A 26,206-nucleotide genomic window follows, 5' to 3' on the forward strand; every position below is an offset into this window, starting at 1 on the left:
TGGATTCTGCTATATAAGATTCCGGAAATGATAAAATATGGAAATGGAGAACAGATTAGTAGCCAGAAGTTAAGGGGAGGGGTGGGAGGGAGTAAGCAGGCTGAAAGGGTAACACCTGGGATCCTTATCAGTCACTGGAGGAAACTAGGTGAATGGTGCACAGGTTCTCTGCATTATTCCTTTCAACCGCATATGAATCTATAATAATCTCAAAATTAAATATTTGATTTTTTAAAATCTGAAGGACTTGAGAAGGCAGAACCAGGACATCAGCATAGAATACCTCCACCCTTATCAGGTAAATCTTAAGGCATCATAGCAATTACATGGTGGAAGAGAGGCAAAACCTAAGCCACAACAAAAAGGAAAAGGGGAAATGAGGCAAACTAGGGTGGAGCCAAGACTGCAATAAAATCACATCCAGACTTGGGCTAAAATGTTGAACTAGTGACAACAGATTTTCTGGGAAATACTGACATCTTCCAGGAGGTTGAGCCGGAAATATCCAGAACCTGCTGACTTCTAATGTTTCACAGTGTTGGCCCCACAAGGCAGAATCTGTGGGATATTTCAGGAAAGAAAGGCATTTGATGACATTAATCAACCCTATGGTCAGAGAGGAGGACCTGAACCCCACCGATAAAGCAAGTCAAACTTCAGTTTCTCAGCTGGACTTGCTTGGAGGAAGAACTCCTTGGAGAGAGAGAACAGTAGACGTCCACTCCAGGGCTTCACGAGGGACTGGCAGAAAGGAGTATCCCTGTTTCCAGAAAAGCAGTATACCTTTCTCCAGGCCAGGTAATCCCCAAAACAGAGGAGAGTGAGGGGTGGTAGATCTGTTAGCTTTGCCGGGGTCCCTGAGAGCACAACCTTTACCCTTCAAAACCTCCAACAGCAGCAGCAGGCTCAGTTCAGGAATGCAATCCTGTGGATGCTTCTCCAAGACGAGTGTGCAGACATAGGGGAATACTCACCCCTCCCCACCTCCAGCAGATCTCTGGAAAACCATAAGAGAAAACAAGCAGCTTCTGGCACAGGGTTTAAATGGCCCTGGGATTCTGCTCCAGAATGAGCAGAATGAGCAGTCTGGGGTGCAAAGCCATGGACTTAGCTTGGAGAGTTGCCTGATGGAAATGTCGGGCAGCCTGTGCTTTTTCAATGCACTATAAGTTGCCAAGAATGAGGAGACGGGAGGTGGGAGACAGAAATTAAATTTCAAATACATGGAATAGGGTGAATAGTAAAGGAAAAAAGGTGCCTGACAAAAAGACATAAGGTGCCATTTTCCTCAACTTCTAAATTTTCTAAGACATTAGTTTTTAAATGCCATTCTCCAAGAAAAGAAACAGTTGATACAGATGGATTTTCTCCCAACTAAATTCAAGGCCATAAACTATAAGCTGGCCAATGGTTACCTTAGTGGTAAACCAGAAGAGATGAAGATTATTTTCTCTTCTTTGTTTTACTCCTGCCCCCACCTCCCACTAACAGGGTAGGCAAGAACGACTGGTGTTTCAGCTGCATTTTGTGGGCTTGTAGTTAGTTCCGCACTATCCTTATGTATCCCCCTGACCTCCTAGAACTATGGAAGAGATTCCGCACTGCGTTAATTAGACTGCGGGTGTTGAAGCAGCAGCAGCCATTACGTACCTCCCCCCCCCACCCCACCCCGGCCCAGACAAAGCCACAGGATATGGCTGCTGAAACCAGGCGGAGTGAGGACCACCCAGATGAGTGTGAGCAGAGTTGAAAACTGAGAACTATGACTTCCATGAGAGAAGGGGAAATGAAAAACAGAAACAAAGTGTAATGTGGCACCTTTTTATGATGCTTACTCTGGGCTACCTGACTATGCCGTCAGCTGAAGTTCACTAAATAATGTGCTCTGGTGAGCCAATGGATGACTTCAAGAGGCATAAATGGAAAAAGAAAATAGAAAGGGGGTAAATTTTCGGCTTAGTGTGTGCTTGGTCTTAGAGTTAATATATATCCTGTTTTGACTCATTCCTTAGGATTCTAAGAATGCTGAAACAGCCAATCTGCACATCTCATTTGTCTCAGGGAGATGCAAAAACTCATGACAAAGCAATCATACACGCAATAAAAGATATGACTCTCCCTCTTTTCCTTCTTCGAGGGAGATAGCTTCACCCCTGTATGACCCTAGCTTGGCAGCAAAATTTAAAAGGTTAACAGAGATCAAAACTTAGGGGAATACTGGGAAGAAGGAAAGTTCCCACTTCTGCCCCTGCTCTTCCTTGTTCCCAGAACACACACATCTGAGGGTGGCTCAAAATGCCGGCACCATGCAAGGTACACAAGCAGGTGGAAGAGGGCAGATGGGGAGGGAGGCAGGAGCCCCTAAGTCAGGACACGTTCTACCACCCCACACGATCCACACAGCAGAAACAGAAACAAGGCAACAGGGTAAACAGAGTTAAATGAATGGGTTCTTTTTTTTTAACTGCTGCCTCTTAAATGGAAAGAGATACTACCCTTTGATGAGGTGTGACAAGCAGGTGCCCAGCTAGATGGAACCCAGGTATTATCACTACAATATGGTAAAATAGCTACATCAATCACTGCTTTCTTGGACTATATGGCTGCTTTACTGTCAGAGCCAATGAAATATTTAACATTCAAAAACTTTGAGAACATTGTCAAAACTCTTTATTACTTCCATTTCCACTAAAATGAAAATTCAGAGGAAAAAAATATTGGTGTATTCTTTATATTTTGTTCCCTAAACCTAAAATCCCAGAGAGCTTAACTCAGGAGTCATCCTCAAGGGATTAATTTCCCTTGGAGGAATTAATTCCGAAGACAGTTCTATTCTTCTGCAAAAAGTATAAATCTCTAGTAAACAAAGTCCTGGAGAAGAAAAAAGGGAAGGCAACAACATAGCTGTGGGTCACCATAAACTAGGTTTGAGAGCCAGAACGTATGCTCAAGCTAATGCCCTTTTTCACTTACAGAGTTCCCTGGTTTGGATAAATCATACGGTCTCCCTCAAACGGTTTCACTCAACATATCCAGTTATTTCCAAATGTATCATATATGTATAAAACGCAGTTACCTTATCGGTCAGCCAAAAGTTGCCTCATGAAGAGAAGCAAGTAATAGAAAAGGACTGCTGACCATTGTGGTATTTATTTCACCAACATCAATCTGCCAATTAGCTACCAAAAGAAAAAACAAAAAAACCCATAAAAGTATTCCATTTAAATGGAGATGGGTTTGCCTAAATTCATCACAGTAAAGAAAATTACTGAATATACTTATCGGCCATCATCTTAAGCAGATGTCATAAAAGTGGGTGTCAATTAGGTATGTTTAATTATAAATGACACTGCAATAATTAGAAACAATTTTTTTTAAATCCTCAAATTGTCAATAATAACTCAGGAGCTTTGGTAATGTACTCTGACTTGAACACTTCCTACAATGGGATGACACTATTATTAACTAAATCTCAGACTACCTACGCATATTCCAATGACTGAACAGCTGAGAATGCCTTTACTTACACCTGAGTCTAAGGTTTCGTTAAGTACTCAACTAGCACATATAGCTTATAGCTGTCTAAAAGAATCATGTTCCAAAAAATTGCTTTATTAAATAAGAGCCATGCTTCAACACTGTATGCATTCTAAGAAAACAGTCCTCTCTCATGTGTCAGATGAGTCACACACACAGCACAGTCACACACACAGCACAGTCACACACACCTCCATTTAACTGAGTGCTCACTCATAAAATCAAGGACATCTTATAGAGCACTCATGGCTTCAGTCCCATCACTGAAACACCAAAATTTAAATGATACTGTACTTGTCCACTTGTATCTGCAGCCTGCTGGAAATGTGTAGCAAGTGAGGTCTCATCCTGGAAAACTTCGTTACACTCCAAGCACTTTAGACTATGTCTACAGAGTTTGGACGGGTCTTCATCCAGGGGCATAGCTGGAATGATGGGTGTGCTTGAAGGAGCAGAAATGACCGTCCCAGTTATGCCAGACTGAATTTTTGTTACAGTGTGTGTGCCAGCTCCTAGAGAGCTCTGAAGAGTGGAAGATGAAGCAGAAGTATTGCTAGACGGAGAAACTATCATTTGATCTGCTGGGACTGGCTTTAAAATTAAGTGGGAGCACTGCATGACAACTCCTTTCTCTTTATGCCCACGAGCATGGGAAAGGAGACTGCACTTGTTGTAAAAAACTAAGTTCTTTGTACAGTGGTTACACGTTACTTCAATGCGCACACTACGCCTGTCGTAGTGCTGGGTCAGACTCTTTTCGAGAGCGAAGGAGTCGCCGCATTCCAAGCACTTGTAACCACGTGTTGGTAACGTGATGCCCGCGTTAGCAGGAGGACTGAGGTTTGGGATGTAAACTGGGACTGGATTGACGCTGCTCAGCACCTTGTTGAAAGCTTCCACCACAGAACTCTGCAGGGAGGACACCACCTGGACTCGGGATACCTTTTTGGGTGGCTGCGAGGCTGCCGCATTGATTATTGCCTGCTTTATTTGTTGCTGAGGTTTGGTTAGCACTTGGCGGAGTTCCGAGGTGGCCTGGGCACCCTGAGGCAGGAGATTAAGGTTGGCAAGGTGCACAGTCTTTGGCACGAGTTTGGCGTTGGCCAGGCTGGATGCTGGCACCACGACCGTTTGCTGCTGGATGGCATTGGCAGCTTTAATAATGGCACTGCTGGCGCTCTGGACAGAGGCAGCAGATATGACCGTGGCTTTCACCGTCGTGTTGTTAGCAAGCTTCAAATTAATGACTTGGGATCCTGCCGTCTTCACGGCGGAAACTGGGAGGAAGGCGGTAGCCACAGGCTTGATAGTGACTTGTTTGGGTGTCAGCTCCGCAGGGGAAACGGCGTTGGTGACGACGGCTGACTGGAGAGGCGCTCTGGGGGGAGAGGAAAGGACGGCGGCTGAAGTGGGAGAGGACAGAAGGGATGTCACGGAAGCCATCACGGATGCCGTCTGCTCTGAAGACTTTTTTCCAGAATCGAGGTCAACTTCTGGCAAGACTCTGGTCACGGTTCTCTTGATCTCCCCAGAAGAAGTCTTAATGGTTTTTATGCGGACTTTGGGAATTGCTGGTGTCGATCCCGCAGGAGACGATGGCGATCCCTTGCTGCTGTTTTCGCTTGACACACTCCTGGGACTATCTGGTTGCTTCACGGATACTTTTTTTGCCCCATCGATGAGACTCTGGGACTCAGGAGACTTTTCAATGGCTCTTGGACTATCGTTTACTTCTTTTGGTAATGGAGAGGATTCCCTTGAATTGGTCACTGGTTCTCTGCAAGAATCTGAAGCGGCCTTTTTAGCACTAAGTGCTGCGATCGCAGCTATGCACGAGGAAAGCTTGGAGGACGGCTTCGTCTTTGACTGTGAAGTGCTGACCAGGCTGGCGTCATTCTTCTCAGAGCTCAGCTTCCCATCAAGTACCCTGTTTTCAAGCACCTTTTCAGAGTTCTCCTTCAATTTATCTTCCACTTTTCTAACTTTAAAAGGTTCATAAACACTCAGATTGATAGAATTCGTTTCTGTTTCTCTTTTAACAACTTTGCTTTTATCTATATTGCCTAAAGTAGAAATTCCAGTTTTGCTTAAGTTTTCCCCTCCTAGTGCCTTGAGTTTGTCATAGTCTTGTTGGGAAACAGATCCCGTCAACACATTCGACCTAAAATTCGAACGCATTTCTTCCTTGTCAGGTGGGTCATCCACTTCTATTTTCTCATCATCATCAAACTCCTCAGCACTTGAGATGGGGCTAAACTGGCTGAAACTTGAGTCTTTCACAGTCACCTCTGAGGTAGGCACATCTCCTTTCAAGGACTTCGTTCCATCTTTACTGTAACTGTCCAGAGAGGATGCTGTCAGGAACCCATTGTGCAAGCCGTTGCCTGTGGAGTTATGGCCGTCTTTCTCCACGCCCTCGGAGGAATCGAGGTTCCGAACGTTCTTAACAATAACACTGACGCCAACGTCGGAAGACGATGGGGTATGGGAGTCGTCGTCTACATGCACATTCTGCTTGATGTGGCTTTCGTGGTCCTCGTGCCCAGACTCGATAGCTGCTTTAGGATCGACCATATCTGGGATGTCAAATGCTGCCAGGAGGTCATCGAAGTCTGGGGTCTTCATATCCCCCATGGTCATCAATGTGATCAGATGTTCTGTTAAATGAACAGAAAACAATTCCATCAGCAATGAGCATTATGTGACGATGAGATAAATATCCCTGTAGGGCTTAACACTACAAATGATGATTACCAAGAAAGTAATGGAACTTGTTATGTAACTACAGAATTTGAATCAAAGTGAACAAACCTCCACAGAATAGATATAAAACCTTTATGATTACCCAAAATACTGTGCAGCACTGCTGGCCTGCCTCCTAACTACCCAGAATGTAGTTGATCAAAACTGTGGTGGCAGAGAAAAGCAACAAGAAATTTAGCCACTTACCACTGCATTCATCACACTGATTCAATATAAAGTTATTTTCAAAATTATTTTATCTTGACAGTACTTAATTCCGCTAGCAAAATTTGTACTAAAGTCATCACCAGGTGTGCTTCTAAAATATGTTTTGGAATACCACATCAAAAGAAGTATTTTATAATCAAAAAAAGCAATCATAGATTTCAATATTCATCCACAGAAGGGAAAAAAAAAACAAGCATCAAAACCCACCAATCAATATGTACTGTTACTTCCACCTGGAATTTAAAAAAAAAACAAAACAAAAACCAAGGAGCTGATTCCATCATTTTTTATATAATCCTTACCTCCGTCATTATGATGGAAAGAAACATCTGCCAGAAAAGACCTGTGTTCCTTCCCTCTCCCTCCCTAATCCCTTTTGATGATTAAAGTAATAGCCATTGCTATGACACGTAAGAAAGGCCTAACCACGAAATAACTCTTGGCATGTAACAACAGGCAGAGCCAGGGAGAAGGGGAGTGCTCCTTCTGGCATCCAGGTTAACTCAGGGTAAACAACACTCTAAGAACAATTGCTACTGTTAACATCCACATATCCGGGATGGTACACAGGGGTGGAGAGGTTTAGGAAAATGTACAGTCACAGCCATGACCAAAGATGACAGCTATATACATATGGGATGCTTGGGTCTTTAAAAGGGACCTTTCACCCAACCTGAACAGAATAATTAACATGTGGGTATCAAATAAAGCTTCACTGCAGGAGAGATCTTTCTTTTCCCAAAACCAAAAAAGGACTTCATCATATGACTGCATAATTTTCTGGTGTCTAATACAGGGTATGTGTTCTTCTCTTTTTACACACTAGCCTGTAAACTGCCTGAGAACACGCAATGTCTTAAATGCCAGACAAGTAACTCACCACAAATCAGGGTCAGAACACTAGATTTGTACAGAAGAACAAGTCTAAACCCAGCTCTGTCAAACACTAGCTCCCAGATCCTCTGAGGGTTAGGAAATCTCTTTTGGCCTATTTCTTCCCTCTGCAGTTAAAGCAAGCAGTCAGAAAGAGGACAGAAGAAGAAAAGAGAAAAAAGGAAAAATAGAGAGAGGAAGAAAAAGGAAGAGAAGAGCAGAAAGAGGAATCAAGCAAGCAATAATCAATGTGGGAAGGAAACAAGATTACACCTGATTTTAGGGACTCTTCTTCAAGGGAATAATTAGCCTGATTTGTAGATATATTCCTAGACCCTTTCTTTTTCAATATTTATTAAGTGTTCCTCCCTAAATCTGCTGCAGTGATCACTGAGGAGTCATTTGCCACATTTTATCAAGAATTTAATGATTTTTTTCTTGTTCATTCTGAAAAGATCATGCATTCCTAATATAGAATACTTATACTTGGGTCAAGCTAGAATTTCTACTCAGGAGAGAATATACTTTTCTATTTAAATTTATATAGGGTATACTATTAGGAATCTGGTTGGGAAAAATTACCATTGAAGATGAAATAAACTTAAGGTACAATGGGAGCTGAAGCATAAACTGCCTTCTACTCACACATGTCTCAGCAAACACAGAGCTAAAGAAGTGACATGTGTTCTCTGGATGGCTTATTTCGCCTAGAGAAAACCCTCTGTGGCCACTATTCTCTCAAATGGGTGCCTGCCAGACCAGACAGGGAATGCTGTACACCCAGAATCAAACTACAGCTAAGATTAAACGTGCAACGGAAACAAATACTAGCATGTCTACTGATAATGATGTGAAAATGTCTATCAGAAGCCTCACCCAGGGTGAAAATTTGTGACTGTGATTTTTTTTTTAATGAAACAGAATATTTAAATTACAAAAGTTGGGGCATAAAAAAAATCCATCTGTCAGATAGTATATCGGTTTAAGAATCCACCCACTTAGGAAAAACCCCTGAAATGTCACCACTTTTATTATTACGCATCATACAGCAGTTGTATACTGAATATTCATAAAAAACTTCCATTATCAAAACAGTCCTATGATCTATCTTTGCCAACGCTATGTTGATCCAAGTTTGTCAATCACTCTTTTTAAGAAACTCAAGTCACATAATTACAAACTACCCCTCACCCGCATCACTGGGGTTGAAAGGAGCCTAAAAGGTGGTTTTCTAGTGCAACTTTTTCTACAGCGTGGACCCAGCCTCCAGGAGTCCCCACGTGGCGGGCGGCTGGGCTCTGTCTACGTCCCTTCTGTTTGAGAGAACACCTCTCACCCTTTCGTTAATGCTACATACTATTTATGTAATTTGTCCTCTCTCCTTACTATTTTGATTAGCAAAATACGTTATGATATTGACCACTGCAAGAAGAACTTAATTTGTGAGGCTTGCAACTAGGTGAATGAACCTTAAGGACAGTATGGTGAACGAAATGTCAGAAACAAAAAGGCAAATATTACCATGCCTCACTCATGTGGACTAACCATAATATATAAACTTAGAGAACTTAAGTCGAGGGCATGGATTATCAGGCTGGGACCTGTTGTAAAGAGTCCTGGACTATAAACTCTTACAACAGTCATATCTATTTAGGAGGTGTAACTGTTAATTCTAAATTCTGAGATACTGAGCTATTTGTATGTAACATGATCTTTCCCTGAAACTTCGGGAATTTGTGTGACACCTGAGATTCAGAGCTAGAGCTCTAAAGCTATGAAAGTTAGCATTACCCCACACAGAACTGTTAAAAAATTGAAAAAATGATCAGACTTCAATTAGGAATATGAATGAAGCTGATCCCAGTAGCACTAAGGTAAATAAGACTAAAGGGTAATTTATGATATTGACTATATTTTAAAACTTCAACTTCTGTATGAGACCAAAGGAAGGGATATTTGCTGCAAATTGTATATTTTCAGTAGCACACTATTTAATTTGACTATTATAGTCAGTTTATTTGAACACCATTACATGGAACCTCGAATAGGGAGTGAAATCCTGTTGGTTTGTACAAGTTGGTGTAACGCCCCAATATATTCCAGAGTAATCTGGGCAGAAGATAAAATTTTTGCAAAGTCCCCGTGAGGGACTGGGGAGAAAGGTGGAAATATTAAACTTCCCCACCTGGGGAAGACCCAACATTCTCACAATTATTGGGGACTGCCAATTTGATGGGCGAGGCCCTCGATCCTGGTGCTTGCCCTTATGAAACTTATTCCTGTAAAGGAGTAGTCTAGCCTACTTATGATTATGCCTAAGCGTCACTCCCAGAGAACCTCTTTTGTTCAGATGTGGCCTCTCTCTGTAAGCCAACTCTGTGGGTGACCTCATTACCCATCCCCCATCCCCAGCTGGGACATAATTCCCAGGGGTATAAATCTCCCTGGCAACATGGGACCTGACTATCAGAATGGGACTGGCCCTGGCAACAAGACAGGGAGAAAGCCTTCTTGATAAAAAGGGGGAAGAGAAATGAGACAAAATAAAGTGGCTGAGAAATTTCAAACAGAGTTGAGAGGTCATTCTGGAGGCTATTCTTACGCAGTATATAGATATCCCTTTTCAGTTTGTACTGTATTGGAATAGTTAGAGGAAGATACCTCAAACTGTTGAAATATAATCCAATAGCCTTGATTCTTGAAGATGACTGAATAACTATAGTTGTTAAGGTGTGACCATGTGAGTGTGAAAATCTTGTGGCTGACACTCCCTTTATCCAATGTATGGACAGATGAGTAAGAAAAAAAAGACAAAAAACCAAACAATGTGGGAGGGGTTGGGAGAGGGGGATTTGGGTATTCCTTTTTACTTTCTCTTTTGGAGTAATGAAAATATTCTAAAATCAACTGTGATTGATGCATAGCTATATGATGATACTGTGAACTACTGAATGTATACTTCTGATGTGATTATATGGCACATGAATATATATCTCAATTAAAAAAAGACACTGTGAGCAAAAGGACATGGGGTCACACTGTTCATATCACAGGGCAGTCGGTTCAGGATCAAAAAAATGCAGCAATAATTCAACTACTCAGTGGGTAGTAGGCCCAGGACATGCAACCACAAGAAAGGATAAAAGGTCAACCCATGAAAGACAAATTGGTGAGCAACTGGCAGTTCAGACTAGCAACGGTAACTGTCAGATATTTTTATGAATAACAGGGAGATTAATACATGATTTTTACTATCTCCCTCTCTTTATACATAACAGGGAGCTGTCTGATTTAAACATGTGCATGTGCTTCCACGCACAGCGGCGGCAGCATTAAATCATTTATAAAACATTAGCTTGTGTGCACCGCACTGGCAGTATCTTTTCCCATCTGCTCAACCAAAGCAGCATTATGGCTGGAAAGCCCCCAGAGATGAACCTCCAGGCCTGCAGAGCTTCCAGGGCTGAGGAGAGCTTCCATATGCAGGAGCAATTCTTTCTCTGCAAGAATCTTGTCACACCTGCTTCCTATTCTCCTATCCCACCCAAGATTTACATTCTTCTCTCAGGCGAAGACGGTAAATCCAGAGCTGAAATAATGGGACATTTTGAGGAGGGAAGAGTGAGTTGTCAGTGGTTTAAAGAAAAGTGAGTGAGTCAGTCATCCTAGCTCACCTGAAGGAATCCTGACTATAATGAGAATGTGGTACAGGCTTGTCTGAGTGCAGAGGCCACTGCAAACACGTGACAATGTCTGAAATACAAGATCACTAAGGCAGGTGAGGTGGATTCACTTCCCTGGGGTTGGATAATTAACGTCAACAAACACCATTCTGTAACTTCACACTTCCTTTCCGGTTTATAGGAATGTTTTTCATACCCACAATGACACTGTCCTATTATCCTGCGCCTTCCCACATTATGAAAGGCAAGCACAAACTTTCTACTTGGGGGAAAAGTGTTTAACACCCACTTCATTTCTCAGTTGTATCTAATACAAAGAATTTTCTTTATTTTTCACCCTAATTCTTAAGCACTACTGTTTTAAAAATAGATTTTTTGCTCAGAAACATTACAAAAATAAATCTCAGGCTTCTCTTTTAAATGATGATATAAAAAGATCTCATTTTTAGCTTCCCTTTCCTTTAACAGTTTGATTTTCAAACAGAATTAGCCTTAGTTATTCTAACAATTTGGCTTTCATTTAATGTTATCTTTTGCCTTCAAAGACATTAGCAGTCTTTTAGTTTAAACTAAACCCTACATAAATAATCTATAATCCATTAATAACATGCATAATATCCTTTCACCCCAAAACACTGAAAATGGGAAAAATGCTAGGCCTGTTTACAAAAAAAGGAAACTGGGAGAGCTCAAGTCTGACCCATGATCGCTTTAGTCCCATGTTATGACCCACATATGAAACATTTCCTTTCCTAGAGAAAGTTATTTAATCTTTATTGGCAGAAGAACACCAAATCAAAAGAAAAACCTAGAAAAAAAAACCTATTCACATCCTTTAATCACATTTCTAATGCACTATGATAAAAAAATATTCTTCATGAGGCTTATTCCTGATTTCCCACTGGAGAATATCACTGTGAAAGGCTCAGGCACACAACCCAACCTTGAATATCTTGTCTTCAAATAATCCCCAAACAGAAAGACACAAGGCTAAATCCAGTCACAGTTCTAGCTTCAAAGGGTGACGAAATATGAACATACAACGTTAAAGAGAGCAGTGAAAAACCCAACAGTCTCCCCACTTAAATGGGGAAGCTTAAATTTTCCTTAAAATCAATACACTCTAAAAAAGTCAAAGTCTACTGACCACTTTGGCAATATTTTTAAAACTTTCCATAAAGCTACAGTAATTTTAAAAAGACCTGTTATTCTATTTTGGAATTTCTTCCTACCATTTTCTAGGAGTACCTGACCAATCCAAAGCCCTTTATTATCTTTTTCTTCATTCCACTAAATTTTCAAAGAAATAATTCAACAGTTTACTGTATCTAATACATTTTTAAATTATTTTTCTCTTTCTTTCAAATGTATAACTATTCTTGTAACATGTAACTGGTATGAAATTTTTCAAATTTAATTTTCATAGAAAATAATCTAGCAGCCAGTTTTTACGTTCTTGAGGAAATAAAGAGGGATTTGTTTCTCTTGGCCTCTGCTTTTCAAATTCTTCCTTTTCACATTATCATTACACAAACCTTTAGCCATCACCAATCCCTTCTAATTTTTAGGATTTTCCGGGCTGACCATCATTACATTTCTTCAATCAAAGAGAGAAATCACATCTCTCTTTCCGCAGCAGACCTTCTGCTTCTCCCCCCACTTCAATCTGAACTGCTTATCATGGAAAAATACCTTCTCACTGTAATTTCATTCCAAACAGCCAGTTGGTTCACTGACTCAGGTTACCCCCTCAGGTGTCTTCACGTCCCTAAACCAGCTAGGAACCGACATCAGTTTTGTGGATAAGTTTTTGTGTTGTTTTTGTGCTTGTTTTTTAACCTGATCAGCGGCATCCCTGGAGCAGCTGGCAAGAACCTACCCTCAACGACCCTCTCCAGGAAGGGCCAGGTAGGAGAGACTGGGCCCCTAAACTGGCAGTTATTAACAGCAACACACACACAATTAGATACACTTACACAAGAGTGTCTAAGTGTGCACAGTTTTGAGGAAAAATAAACAATAATAAAAGGGCTATAAAGGCGCTACCCAATCTCACAGAATTCCCGTGCCTTCTCAAGGACCTATGCGAGTGACAATGTGCCAAGGAAAAGTGCTCATTTTAATCCTTTGCACTAACCAGACACTGACTGAATCTAGAACAATGGCCCAAAATGCCTTGTAGATGGAGCCACAGGGGAGAAGTCTGACAAACAACCCTGGGCAAAGAATACCAAGCCATCTCCCCTCCTCCCGACCGTCCACCCCTCGCTGCACTGGTTCGAGGCACTAACAACGCTGGACGTGGTGGGCAGAAGAACTGCACTTTCTAAACAGCTCTGCCCAAGCAACACACAATGCGCGAAACACAGTCACACAGGAGGTGACAGAACAGGATACGGGCTTTGTTAAATTCTGTATCAGTTAACAAGATATGAGCAACTGCAAACTAGATATTTAGTTAATATTGACTTGTTTCACTAAATCCTGATGGAATCAATTATCAATATACAAATGCTCTGCCCGAGGTAGTGTGTCCCTCTCTCCACTTACTACCTAATACTCCTGATTTGACACACGATGACTGTGAAAGCTCAGTCGGCTTCTGGAAACAAACACAGAACCGCTTAGTAAGATCAGTCATCAGGGCACAGCCCTGGGAATGACAAGAACAGAACCAGCACCAGCCCTTTCCTGCAGTTACTTCCCACTGCACTGTCAAGGTTACGTGAAGAGGTCCTTCTCCCTCTCCTGTTCTCTCCTCTCTCACCCACTTGCTCAGTGCCCTTCAGAAAACAGAGAATGTCCCCTCCCAGAGGCAAACGGTGCCGACAAATCAGCCTTTTCCAAAATCTCCACTTCTAATGATCAGCCTACTTCTCATGCCACACCCTCTCTGAGGAAGGTCACATCCCTAACTCCTGAGTACACGCTGGATTGAAACAAAACTCAGCCATCAAGAGCACCCTTTGCTTATTCCACTCGGGTTCCAAGAGCACTGCCAAGAGAACCTCTAGAGAAAGTCACGCAACGGTCACGCTGACTGCGGCAAACGCCTGCTCTTTGCCCTCCAGCGGCTCTGCAGTGTCACTGAGGTTGGCAATCCTTTTTTCCTGTAATAACTCCCATCCTTCCAGAGAAAAAGGCTGTTTCTGAAATGTTCCCTTTGACCTACCCATTTTCTTTCTGAAGTTAACTTAAAAAAATAAAAGCCACCAGGCAGGCACTCTCCCACACCTGTCCCTTCCTTCCTGTCTCTACACCTGCACACTTAAGTCTTTCCAAGCTAATCCTTCCAGATTCTTCCATAAGCGTGTTTCCTTCTCTCTTGTATTTAAGCCTCTCCTATCACCCCAACTTATTCACATAATGAGGTCTTCCCCATCCTTAACCCAGAGCTCCCGGGTGCCTCCATCTCACTATCATGCCATGTTATCTTCCCTGCTTAAATCCTCCAATGCTGGGACAAATCCTGTTCCTTTCTCACAAAACCATCCCAGGCCTTTGCAAACCACTCCACACAAACCAGCGTAAGAGGGCACCTGGGGGATAACGAATGCCTTTGGACCAGGATGTGGGGGTGGAGACATGCCACTGGGCATTTGTCCAAAACCCTGAGAACTATACACCAAAATTAGTGAATTATACTGTATGTAAACTTAAAAAATACAAGGCAACCAGGATGGGGAGAGAAGAATTCAAAATGAAAAGCAAACTGTAACCAAGAACCTAACTATATTACAAACAAATGACAGTATCACACTGAAGGGGATGGAGAAGAACAAACCCAAGTAACTTTGGAAAACAAAATGGAAATGTATACTGTAAGGCAAAAACAAAAAGTATGGTACACAAACCTTGTTCTCTGGTTAGAAAGACTGCTGAACTCTAAAGCCTGTAGTCTAGTTAGTATTAACCAATGATTTCTTTTTTTTAGTTTTAATGATTGTGTTGTAATTATGCAAGATATTAACCTTAGGAAAAACATGATATATGGAAACTTTCTGTACTACTTTGCAGCTTTTCTGCAAGCCAAAATTAATTCAGAGAAAAAGTAAAATACAACCAGGTTATGTGATATAGTAAAAGATGATGGGTGTGCAGCTCAATTCCTTCTGCGTACTTATTCCGAGCTGGTGACCTGAGGTAGATGCTCACCCGTCTGAGTATGTTTTCCCATTTTTATGAGTCATGCTGTCACTCAATGGTATGTAGCTACTAAATGAAATAAAGTTTCTCGCAGATAGAAACACCCCAAAAGCGGTTTATTTCCATGCTCTCTTCCCATATGCACCTATTCTTACAGTCCACAACCTTTCTGCAGTCTTATCCTAATAATCATATACTGCAGAACAGTAAGCGTAAAATTGAAACAAGTGACCATGGCGAGGGAATTTCAAGGACTGCTTTGACTCTTTTTATGCCCCAACCACAGGCAGGAGACTTATCTGGCCAAGTGACCAGGAGCACATTTTGGGAAACAGTTTGAGATGCTCTTAGCATTAACATTCCTAGTCATGGAGCACCTGGATTTGAGCAAAAGAAGGAAGGAAGTGAGGGAGGCAGCGGTCTGGTATTGTGAGGCTGGGGTGGAAGGTCAGGGGTCCACTTGGCAAACCCGGAACCCATAGGCTGAGATGTTGTTCTCCCTAGGAATCAGAATCAGAGGCTAGCAGAAAAATGACCCACAAGGACTGAACCAGGGAAGTGGACAGAATTGATGCTGAGACCAGAGACACAGTGGCACCATCAACAGGGCCCACTTGATCACTGCAGCCCCAGACACTATCAAACCATCCATTTTCCCAGGGCCAGCACTTAACAGTGTACAAAGCTTTCCACAAGCAGCAGCAGCAACCTCAGCAGCCACATCCGAAGGGAGCTCAGCTTCTCTTTACCGTGCAGAAGACAGACAGGCGCTGTCCTCCACAGCGTGGGCAGAAGGCCTTCTCCAAGTGCTCAGGACCTTGCACAACTATGGTTTCCCCAAGAGCCCCGAAATCATACAGAATTTTAAGACTCTGAGTTTCAGGGGTTAGTTAATAAAAATGCAGTCAATAATTAATAAGGTTTGGGGGACATAAAAAGAAAAAAAAGTTTATCTTTTTTGACACAAAGCATAAAGAGGAGTATATTCTTTACAGTGTGCACAGTTAACAGCAAGACAGTGGTTTTCAAGTACATTTTCCTTTAAGAGACAAATACTAGGAGGAGCTTACCTTCTAAAGATAAGAATTTTACATCGTTCCAGTTGCTTATATTTTAATTAACCTCCTTTATTTAAATATCTCACTGCCCTGAGCATTCTCTAAGATTTAATCTGTACCTTAAACTGAAAATGTTAAAAGCAAATCTCTAGTTCCCAAGATCATTTTATCTATTTATTTTGCCTTGATGAAACCAAATGCTCAAAATTTAATTTTTAATATAAGTCTTTAACCATCTCCCTAGCTCCCTAAGGTTCATGAATTCATAAAATCTTTGGAAGTTATAATAACCAAAAAATATCATTAACCCACATTCAACTTTTATAGCTAAGTTCCTACGTAGTGTGAATACTGGAATTTAGACCACCTAAAAAAGCAACTTAATTCCTCATCAAAGAAATAAATAATTTGATTAACCTAGTTTTCTAACAAGTTCACAGCTATACAAATTAAATCTGGGTAATCTTGTGGAATAACCGATACAGGAAAAAAAGAAAAACTGAAGTAATATTAGAAGAACTCAACATCTGTGCAAATGCCTGATGATGCCCAAAGTGAGGGACACACCCAGCACCTGGATGGTGGCTTTTCACAGTTCTCAGGGTTGTTCAGACAAATCCGAATTGAGGGACATTGAACAAAATATGTGATCAATACTTCTCAAAACTGTCAAGATCATCAAAAACAAAGAAAATTTTCTATACACCAGTGATGAACAACGTGAACAGAAAATTAAGAAAAAAAAATCCCTTTACAATAGCAAACTAAAAGAATCAAATATCTAGGAATAAATTTAACCAAAAATGAAAAGGACTTACATGTTGAAAACATTGAAAATATCAAAACAATTGCTAAAAGAAATACGGAAAACCTAAATAAATGGAAGGACATACCATGCTGATAGATTGGAAAACTAAATCTAGTCAAGACCCAAATTTTACCCAAAACAATTTACAGATTCAACACAATCCCAAACAAAATTCCAAGAGCCTCTTTTGCAGAAATGGAATAGTGAATCATCAAATTTATTTGGAAGGGTAAGGGGCACCAAAAAGCCTAAGACATCTTGAAAAAGAAGAACAAAGTCAGAGGACTCACATGATTTTACAACTTATTATGAAGTTACAGTCTTCAAAACAGCATGGTACTGTTCGTTTCCCGGTGCCTGCCCATGCAAAACAAAAACAAAAACAAAGAGCATGGTACTGGCAAAGGAAAGACATGTAGACTACATAGACCAATGGAATCAAACTGAAGGTTCAGAAATAGAGCCTCACATCTATGGCCTATTATTATTATTTTGCATGGGCAGGCACCAGGAATTGGACCCAGGTCACTGGCATGGCATGCAAGAACTCTGCCACTGAGCCACTGAGCCACCGTGGCCCACCTGGCCAATTATTTTTTGACAAGGGGGCCTAGTCTACTCAACTGGGACAGAACAATCTCTTCAAGAAATGGTGCTAGGAAAACTGGATATCCATATGCAAAAAAATGAAGGGGATCTATCTTACATCATATGTAAAAATTAACTCAAAATGGATCTGAGACCTAAATATACAAATCAGGACTATAACACCTCTAGAAGAAAACATAGAGAAGCATCTTCAGAACCTTCTGCTAGGTAATGGTTTCTTAGACTTTATATCAAAAGCATGAGCAACAAAAGGAAAAATAGATAAATGGAACTTCATCAAAATGAAAAACTTTTGTGCAAAAGATTTCATCATAAAAATAAAGAGAGAACCTATAAAATGGCAAAAAAATATTTGGAAGCCATATATCAGACAGGATTTAATATCCTGAATTTATAAAGAAATCCTATAACTCAGTAACAAAAAGACAAACAACCCAATCAAAAAATGGGCAAAAGACTAGAACAGACATTCCTCCAAAGATGATCACCAAAAAGCACATGAAAAGATAGTCAATACGGGGTGGTGTGATGGCGGCTCAGTGGGTCAGTGCTCTGCCATGCCGGAGACCCGGGTTCGATTCCCGGTGCCTGCCCATGCGAAAAAAAAAAGATAGTCAACATGATTAGCCACAAGGGAAATACAAATAAAAAATCACAACGAGATACAATTTCACACCCACTAGAATGTCTGCTATTTTAAAAATGAAAAATAAGTGTCAGAGAGGATGTGGAAAAACACAAACACTTGTGCACTGCTTGGTGGGAATGTAAAATGGTGCTCTACTGAGGAAAATAGTTTGACAGTTCCTCAAAATGTCAAGTACAGAATTATACATATGACTCGGTAATTCACTTCTAGATATATATCCCTCAAAAGTAAAAAAGCAGGGCGGACCATGGCGGCTCAGTGGCAGAGTTCTCGCCTGCCATGCTGGAGACCCGAGTTCGATTCCCGGTGCCTACCCGTGCAAAAAAAAGTAAAAGCAGGCATCAAACAGACATAGCATTTGGTAATGGATGATGGTGTTGCAGCATAACACTATGTAATTAACAGCACTGAGTTATATATTTGAATGTGGTTCAAAGGGGGAATTTTAGATTTTATATATGTTACTAAAAACAATTTAAATAGAAATGAAAACAGGGAACATCTAAGAAACTGTCCCAGCCAAGGAGAGCCTAAGGAGACATGAAGAGTAAATGTAATGTGATATCCTGGATGGGATCTTCAGATAGAAAAAAACATCTGGTAAAAACTGAGGAAATCTGAATCAGACACTAATTTTAGTTAGTTTAAAAGGAAAAAAAAAGCAAGTAAAATAGTGATAATGAATTAAGAGAGCAAGGGAGTATTAAAATACAAAGAGGATAGCTGTGATTAGCAGATGTGTGCTAAAATGATTTACTATCGATCATTGGCAAACAGCAATATAAACAAGAAATACCTTCTTAAATGTTTAAATAACAGCACTGTACGACTTATAGAAATTAAGTTCTATTTCATCCTCTTACCAATAAACTGCCACAAGGTCAGCCACTGACTAGTCAAAACCACTTAGCAAATTTTAAACCAAAGTTTATTCAGAATAATATATGTTCAAAAATTTGCATTCTCCATGCTTTCTGCACACAAAATGACTGAGATGATCTTTCATGACTACAGTCAGCTCCAGTCTGTGGCTGGGGATGAGAAATGATTTATTTACCCATGGTGGGCAACATGACAACTTGATAACTGATAATTTAGTATATAAAACAGCCTGTATTTAAAAAAAGGTTCCTCCTAAAAACTCGGTTATGTAGGTCACATGAAAAGAAATGAATCGTATCATTTTCCTCTCTTGCCATCCTTCCGTTATCTTCTAGCAGGATGAGCCTTTCCTTCCAGCAATACAACTGAATTTTGCCATCCCAAGACTAACAGCCATAAATGGAAACTGTTTCCCTCTAAATAGATTATACACAGTATAATGCTAGCTATGAGCCCCAATCCAGAGGAGCACTTCCCATGGCTAAAAACAAACAGTCACAGAGAAGCTAGGCTGAGAGAAAGAACAGGAATGGAGACACTGAGCTTGGACAAAGACAAAGCAAACAAGGGAACCAAGATTTTGTTTTCATCAGGTGGAAGAGGCTCTACCCACAGGTTAAGGGCCCATCCTTTCTTCCTTTCTCAGAGGTGGGACAGGAAAGAACTCACTGGCCAGTCTCTCAGCAGGCCAGCCACTAAACTAGGAGGTCAGCAAAGAAGGGGCCAGGGTATGTGGTTAATGCAGAAATCCTTGCAGTTCCAAAAGAGATGGGGGCAGGGGTCCCCAGTAGAAGCCCTAAGGAGAGGAGGGTAATACCCATTCCCAACAGTCCCTATGGTTATACCAACTGTGACTCCACTCCTGCAACTGTATTATCAATTATGGCAGGTGCTGGTGTTTGTATGGTTATCTTAGCTCCCTAAATGGTCTATCAAAGTCTATAACTCCATCTTTCTAAAACTGTCCGCAGCCATGCTCTCCAAAGAGGAGATGATCACTAAATAGCAAATGCGTGATAAATCAGTTAAATGTTGAAAGTAAAATCTATGTCCAATGACACATAGCTCCACTTCCTCAACCTAGTGGCACTTGAGGGCCCTGTATTCAAATGCTGACCTTTGAGTTCACCAAGTCAACTTCCTTCTGAAACCACTTCTCAGTTGCTTGAAAACTGTTAGGACCCAAGAGTTCAAGGCTGCCAATTTGGGATTGGCAATTTCCAGCTCCAAGAGACCAGAAGTTCAGGTCAAGCAAAGACATTAAGCAAGGGAGTAAGTAGGGATGGTGGTAGTGGGGAAGACATGGAGGAAAATTACTACCTCTATGATGGGGCACATTATTCACTCCTCTAAAGGCAGAAACAGAAAATGGGTAAACTGCTTTTTTGTATTTTAATACTTGCTAAATGGCAAAAACTTCCCATTAAATGACACTGATTAAATTTATGTGTTTCTCTTCCTTCTCTCCTAAAATGCTACAAAGATAGCATTAAAAATATTTTTTAAAGATATAAATAGGCCTATATATACATATAAAGAGAGAGAGTGAGAAAGTAGAATAGCAATTGCTTATTGCTGGGGGTGCTAGGGAGTATAGCTAAATGGAATAGGGTTTCTTCTTGAGATGGTGAAAACGTTTTAAAATTGATTGTGGTGTGCTAGAGCTAATAACAAATTCAGCAAAGTGATGCAGTACAAAATCAACATACAAAATTCAACTGTGTTTCTTTGCACTGGTAATGAACAATCAATAAAAAATATCCATTTACAATACCAACTAAAAGAATCAAATATCTAGGAATAAATTTAACCAAGAATGTAAAGAACTTGTACATAAAAAAAACATGCTGGAAGGAATTAAAGAACACCTAAATAAATGCAAGGTTATTCCATGCTTATAGATTAGAAAACTAAATATTGTCAAGGTATCATTTCTACCCAAACTAATATAAATATTCAACATAATTCCAATCAAAATTCTAACAGGCTTCTCTGCACAGAAACCAACCACCAAATTCATATGAAAGGGTAAGTGACCCTAAATAACCAAAGCCACCTTGAAAAATAAGAACAGAAGTTAAGAGGACCCACATTTCAATGTTTTAAAACTTATTACAAATTTACAGTAATTAAAATAGCATGGTACTGGCACAAGGACAGGCATATAGACCAATGGAATCAAACTGAGAGTTCAGAAATAAACCGACACATCTTTGGCCCAATGATCTTTGACAAAGGTGCTAAGCCCACTCAGTGGGGAAAGAAGAGTCTCTTCAACAAATGGTGCTGGGAGAACTGTATAGTCACATGCACAAGATGAAAGACCCAAAACAGAAGACCTAAAATTATAAACTCCTAGAACAAAATGTACAGAAACATCTTCAGGGCACTGTGATAAGACAGTGGTTTCTTAGACTTTACACCAAAAGCATGAGCAACAAAAGAAAAAATAAATAAATAGGATAGCATTAAAATTTAAAACTTTTGGGATTCAAAGGACTTTATCAAGAAAGTAGAAAGACAACCCCAAGGATGGGAGAAAGTATTTGAAAACCATATACCTGACGAGGGTTTAATAGCCAGAATTTATAAAGACCTTCTACAATTCAACAATGACGACAAAAAACTTAAAAGTGGGGAAAAGACCTGAAGAGACATTTCTACAAAGATATACAAATGGCCAAGAAGTATATGAAAAGATGCTCAAAGTCACTAGCTAACTGATAAACACAAATCAAAAACCACAATGATATACCACCTTATAACCACTAGAATGAAAGCTATTTAAAAATTTAAAAAACGGAAAATAACCAGTGCTCGAGAGGATGTGGAGAAATAGGGTCACTTGTAAATCACCGACTGGAATGCAAAATGATGCAGCCACTGTAGAAAACAGTATGGCATTTCTTCCGAAAGTTACATACAGAACTGCCACATGACCTGGCAATACCACTTCTATGTATATACTCAGAAGAACTGAAAACGGGGACTTGAACAGATATTTGTACACAATAATGGTTCACAGCGCCATTATTCACAATTGTCACAAGGTGGAAGCAACCCAAGTGTCCATCAACAGGTAAACTGACAAACAAAACGAGGTACACACATAAAATGGAGTATTATTCAGCTGTAAAAAAAAAAGTCCTGATACATGCAACAACATGGATGAACCTTGAAGACATCATCTTGAGTGAAATTAAGTCAGACATAAAGGGATAAACACTGCATGATTTTGATCAGGAAATAAGTAAAATAAACATATTTGTGAAGTCAGAAACTAGAATTCTGGTTACTGGGGGCCAACTGAGGAAAGGGAATGGGTGCTAACGTTTCATTGGTATGGATTTTCTGTTTGGGGTGATGGAAAATGGATGGTGATGGAGGCACAACTTTCTCAGTGTAATTAACACCACTGAATTACTTATTTGAAAAGGAGAAATTTTAGGTTGTATATAGATTACCACACACACACACACACAAACAACTACAAAACAATGTAAACAACACACTAAATAGCATAATTGTAATAATTTCATGAATTATAACAAAAGCACACTAATGCAAAATGTTAATAGTAGGGAAAACTGTGTACATGAGATGGTAGGTATATGGGAATTCTGTACTTCCTGCATGATGTCTCTGTAAACCTACAACTATTCTAATAATAAAAAAATTTTTTTGTTATTGTAGTGATGGTTGCACAACTATGTGAATGTACTAAAAACCACTGAGTTGGACGCTTTACATGGGCGAACTGTATGATATGGGAATTATATCTCAAAGTTGTACTGAAAAAAACAATATATGCCCAACAAGGTTAAGGATGTTGGGAATGGAGGAATTCAAGCCCAGACAAGGTATGAGTAAAGTGCTGGAAGGAGAAGAGGACGAGGTGTTGCAGCTGAGTTAGCAGGGCCAAGGAGGTCACGCCCTCAGGTGTTCCATGAGACTGCTACTGGGATGGAAGGCTTTTAGTCCTAGGGAGTCCCAAAGACGCTCAGGTTTAGGAGTCAGCAAAGGGGACAACAAGAATATAAGGAGCAAGTGGAGGTGTCACTGAAAACAGGGAAGGGATGAAAGTCAATAGACAGAACCTATACAACCCCCTGAGCCCCTACTGCCAAGGACAGCCAGGCAAGGGAAAGAGGAAGTTCCTCTAGTTATGTAAGACATGGAGGCTCAAGATTCACAGGCCCCAATATGACTGTGAGATGGAAAACAATAAGAATAGGAGCTTCTTGGCCTGGCCTTCCATTACCCCCGCCCCTAATGCCAACAGCTACATATGTTCCCCAGGCAGGAGCATGGAAGAATCTTCTATGAAACAAAAACCCAGTGAAGAGATTCCAGATACTGACTTGAGGGATAATCTAAGAAAGAGACCAGCTGTGGGGATCATCACAGAGAAGCCCTAAAGGACAGCCCCCACCTACGCAGGCAGAGTCTCCAAAAAGCAACTCAGAGGCTCATCTGTAAATAAGATCAACAAAAGTTCAGAAAAGCTACCAGCAGAAAGAGATGGAAAAAAAAAAAAGGGAGGGTGGGGAGGTGGGGAGGGCAAGATGGGTTGGAACAGAGATGCTTCAAGAAGTGAAAAAAGAAAAAAATATACATACAATTAGCATGTTTGAAATACTCAAAAACAGAGGGAATTTTTAGAAACTACAAATATTTACAGCTGAAATAAAAGATGAATAGATGAAAAAAACAAAGTCAAGGAAATCAAGATATCTCCCAGAAATGAGAACAAGAAAAGAGATCCAGAAAATCAAAGAGAAAAGGAATGAAATTAAAAGTTCAATCCAGTGGGTCCAACAGCTGACTAATAAGAATGTTTCAGAAAGAGAGAACCCAAAAATAGAGAGGATATTATCCAATAATATTTAGTCTAAAGGGCCCTCACAGGTTTGCCAGATAAAATACAGGACACTTAGTTAAACTTGAATTTCAGAAAAACAATGAATAATTTTTTAGCATGTCATATTGCTTATCTGAAATTCCAACTTAACAGGGCATCCTGTATTTTTTATTTGCTTTATAAACCTGACAACTCTGATAGCCCAGTATGCTGAATGAAAAAACGGCCACACTACAGTGAAATTACAGCACCAACAATTTAAGCAACACAACAAACAACTGTGCAGCACTTACTGTGGCCCAGGCACTTTGTCCATGTTAAATCATAAATCCTACAACTACCAATGGTTACTCAGCACTGCCTCTGGCCCAGACAAGACAACTCAAGGCTCTGGACCTGTGCTTCAGACAACCTTTTTATTTCAAGAACTAAAACATAAGATTTGCTTTTCTGACAGTTTCCTAAGAAAGCTTTGCTTTTAAAAAAAACAAAACAAAACAAAACTATAAGCAGCTATATTAATATTAGATAAAATAAATTTCTGAAATAAAAAAATTGAGAATATTTAGTAACATAGCTCACTACTATAGCAAAGTTTGTATTTGTAATAACTTTTTACTTGATATTTTGAGAATGCACACAGTTTTGATAGTTAATCAAGTGGCTATTTAAGATACTGTTTAATATTTAGAAGTTAAGAAACTCTGAAATCTGTACCTATAATTTTTTTCCCTTCCTTGCTTTAATTTTAAATTGGTTTATAAAACATATTGTACAACCAGGCTTTACCAGGCTTTATGATGATTATTTAAGTTTTTTTTAATATGTGTATGGATAAGCTAACTAAGAGATCCATTTTAGGTGGTTAAGATTTCCATATATTAATTGTAAAAATACTTGTATCTCAGTATTTTCCTGAAATTGGGGAAATAGTTATTACATAGGTCATTACTATAGCGATGCAGATATTTTTAAGAACTTTCTACTTGATATTTTGAGGGCATTTCCAGTTTTGACAGATGACCAAATGGTATCTAAGTTAGTGTTTAATATTTAGATTTAAGAACACTACGATCTGAATTTGTAGGTTTTTTCCCTTGCTGCTTTAATTTTAAATTGGTTTATGGGAATTACTGCACAAACACAGGTTTTACAATGATTATATGGATATTTTATTTAAATATGTCTATGGCTAAGCTAACTAGATATCCATTTTTGGTGGTTCAAAGTATATTGTTTGTTTTCTTAAATAAAAAAGTTTTGAGAAAAAAATAATTGGGGGAAACTGGCTAAGCAAATGGGAATCGGGGAGGGGTGGGGAAATGAGGGAGGGGTGGTGTGTACACCAAATCAGCCTCAGTCCTGGGGTACACGAACAAGAGCAGGGTCTCGGCGGAGCCCCCTGCTTAACTGACCGCTCCCTGGCTCCCTTCTGCTGGGAAGGTGTAGGGTAGGGAAGTGCTTAGAACTGCCAGGAAGGCCTGAGTCAGAAAAGTGAGGTGAGTGGCTCACCACTCACCAGGCTCCAGGGGAGCTTTGACTGGCTCAGTCTCTGCTGAGCTGAGCAGGTCCAGCTGCAGCCCGGGAGTCCTGGGTCCCTGCCAGCTCCCACCCTGTGCACTGGGCAGACCCGAGCTGTGGCTGAGGCTGTCCTTCAGACTTCGGGGAGAAAGCCCTGGGAGGGAATAGGGGCCAGGGCATGGAAACAGCTTGATTTATACCTTTTAAATATTTAGGCGTATGGTACATACCTTTTAAAATATTTAAATATATCTTTTAAATATTTAATTACACCTTTTAAATATTTAGCAATATGGTCTCCATTTGTACTCTTGCCTCAGGCCCCACAAACATTAAGGGCAGGCCTGGGAGGCCACTGTTAATATTATTATTCCTAGTTTTTATATTAGGAATAGATCAGGCTCAAGGACATAAGGCCAGTCAGTGGTAGAAGACCGACGGGAATCAAACATTCTGCCTCCAAAGCCCTGGCTCTCAATGTGCTATTCTGTGCCAGAATTAAACCCTTCTCTATCACAGCAGAGGTCAGAGGGATGTGCTACGTAAATGTAGAGGTCAAAATTTAGCAGGGTAAACATACTACTTACAAATAAGAAAGTAAATGCCAGA

At 40.3% G+C, this 26,206-nt stretch overlaps 1 protein-coding gene across 15 annotated transcripts in view; it reads right to left on the minus strand.

The window, feature by feature from the left end:
* The window catches only part of ZNF532 (zinc finger protein 532), a 262,905-nt gene that overhangs the window by 102,449 nt on the left and 134,250 nt on the right, over positions 1-26,206 (minus strand). For all 15 annotated transcript variants that reach the window (XM_077135344.1, XM_077135341.1, XM_077135343.1 and 12 more), the window contains one exon: positions 3,832-6,194. In XM_077135344.1, the coding sequence (XP_076991459.1) occupies positions 3,832-6,177 (2,346 nt within the window). In that variant the 5' untranslated portion in view covers positions 6,178-6,194. The remainder of the gene's footprint in view (positions 1-3,831; positions 6,195-26,206) is intronic.

Source organism: Tamandua tetradactyla, chromosome 18 (genome assembly GCF_023851605.1).
Source record: "Tamandua tetradactyla isolate mTamTet1 chromosome 18, mTamTet1.pri, whole genome shotgun sequence".
Taxonomy (NCBI): Eukaryota; Metazoa; Chordata; class Mammalia; order Pilosa; family Myrmecophagidae; genus Tamandua; species Tamandua tetradactyla.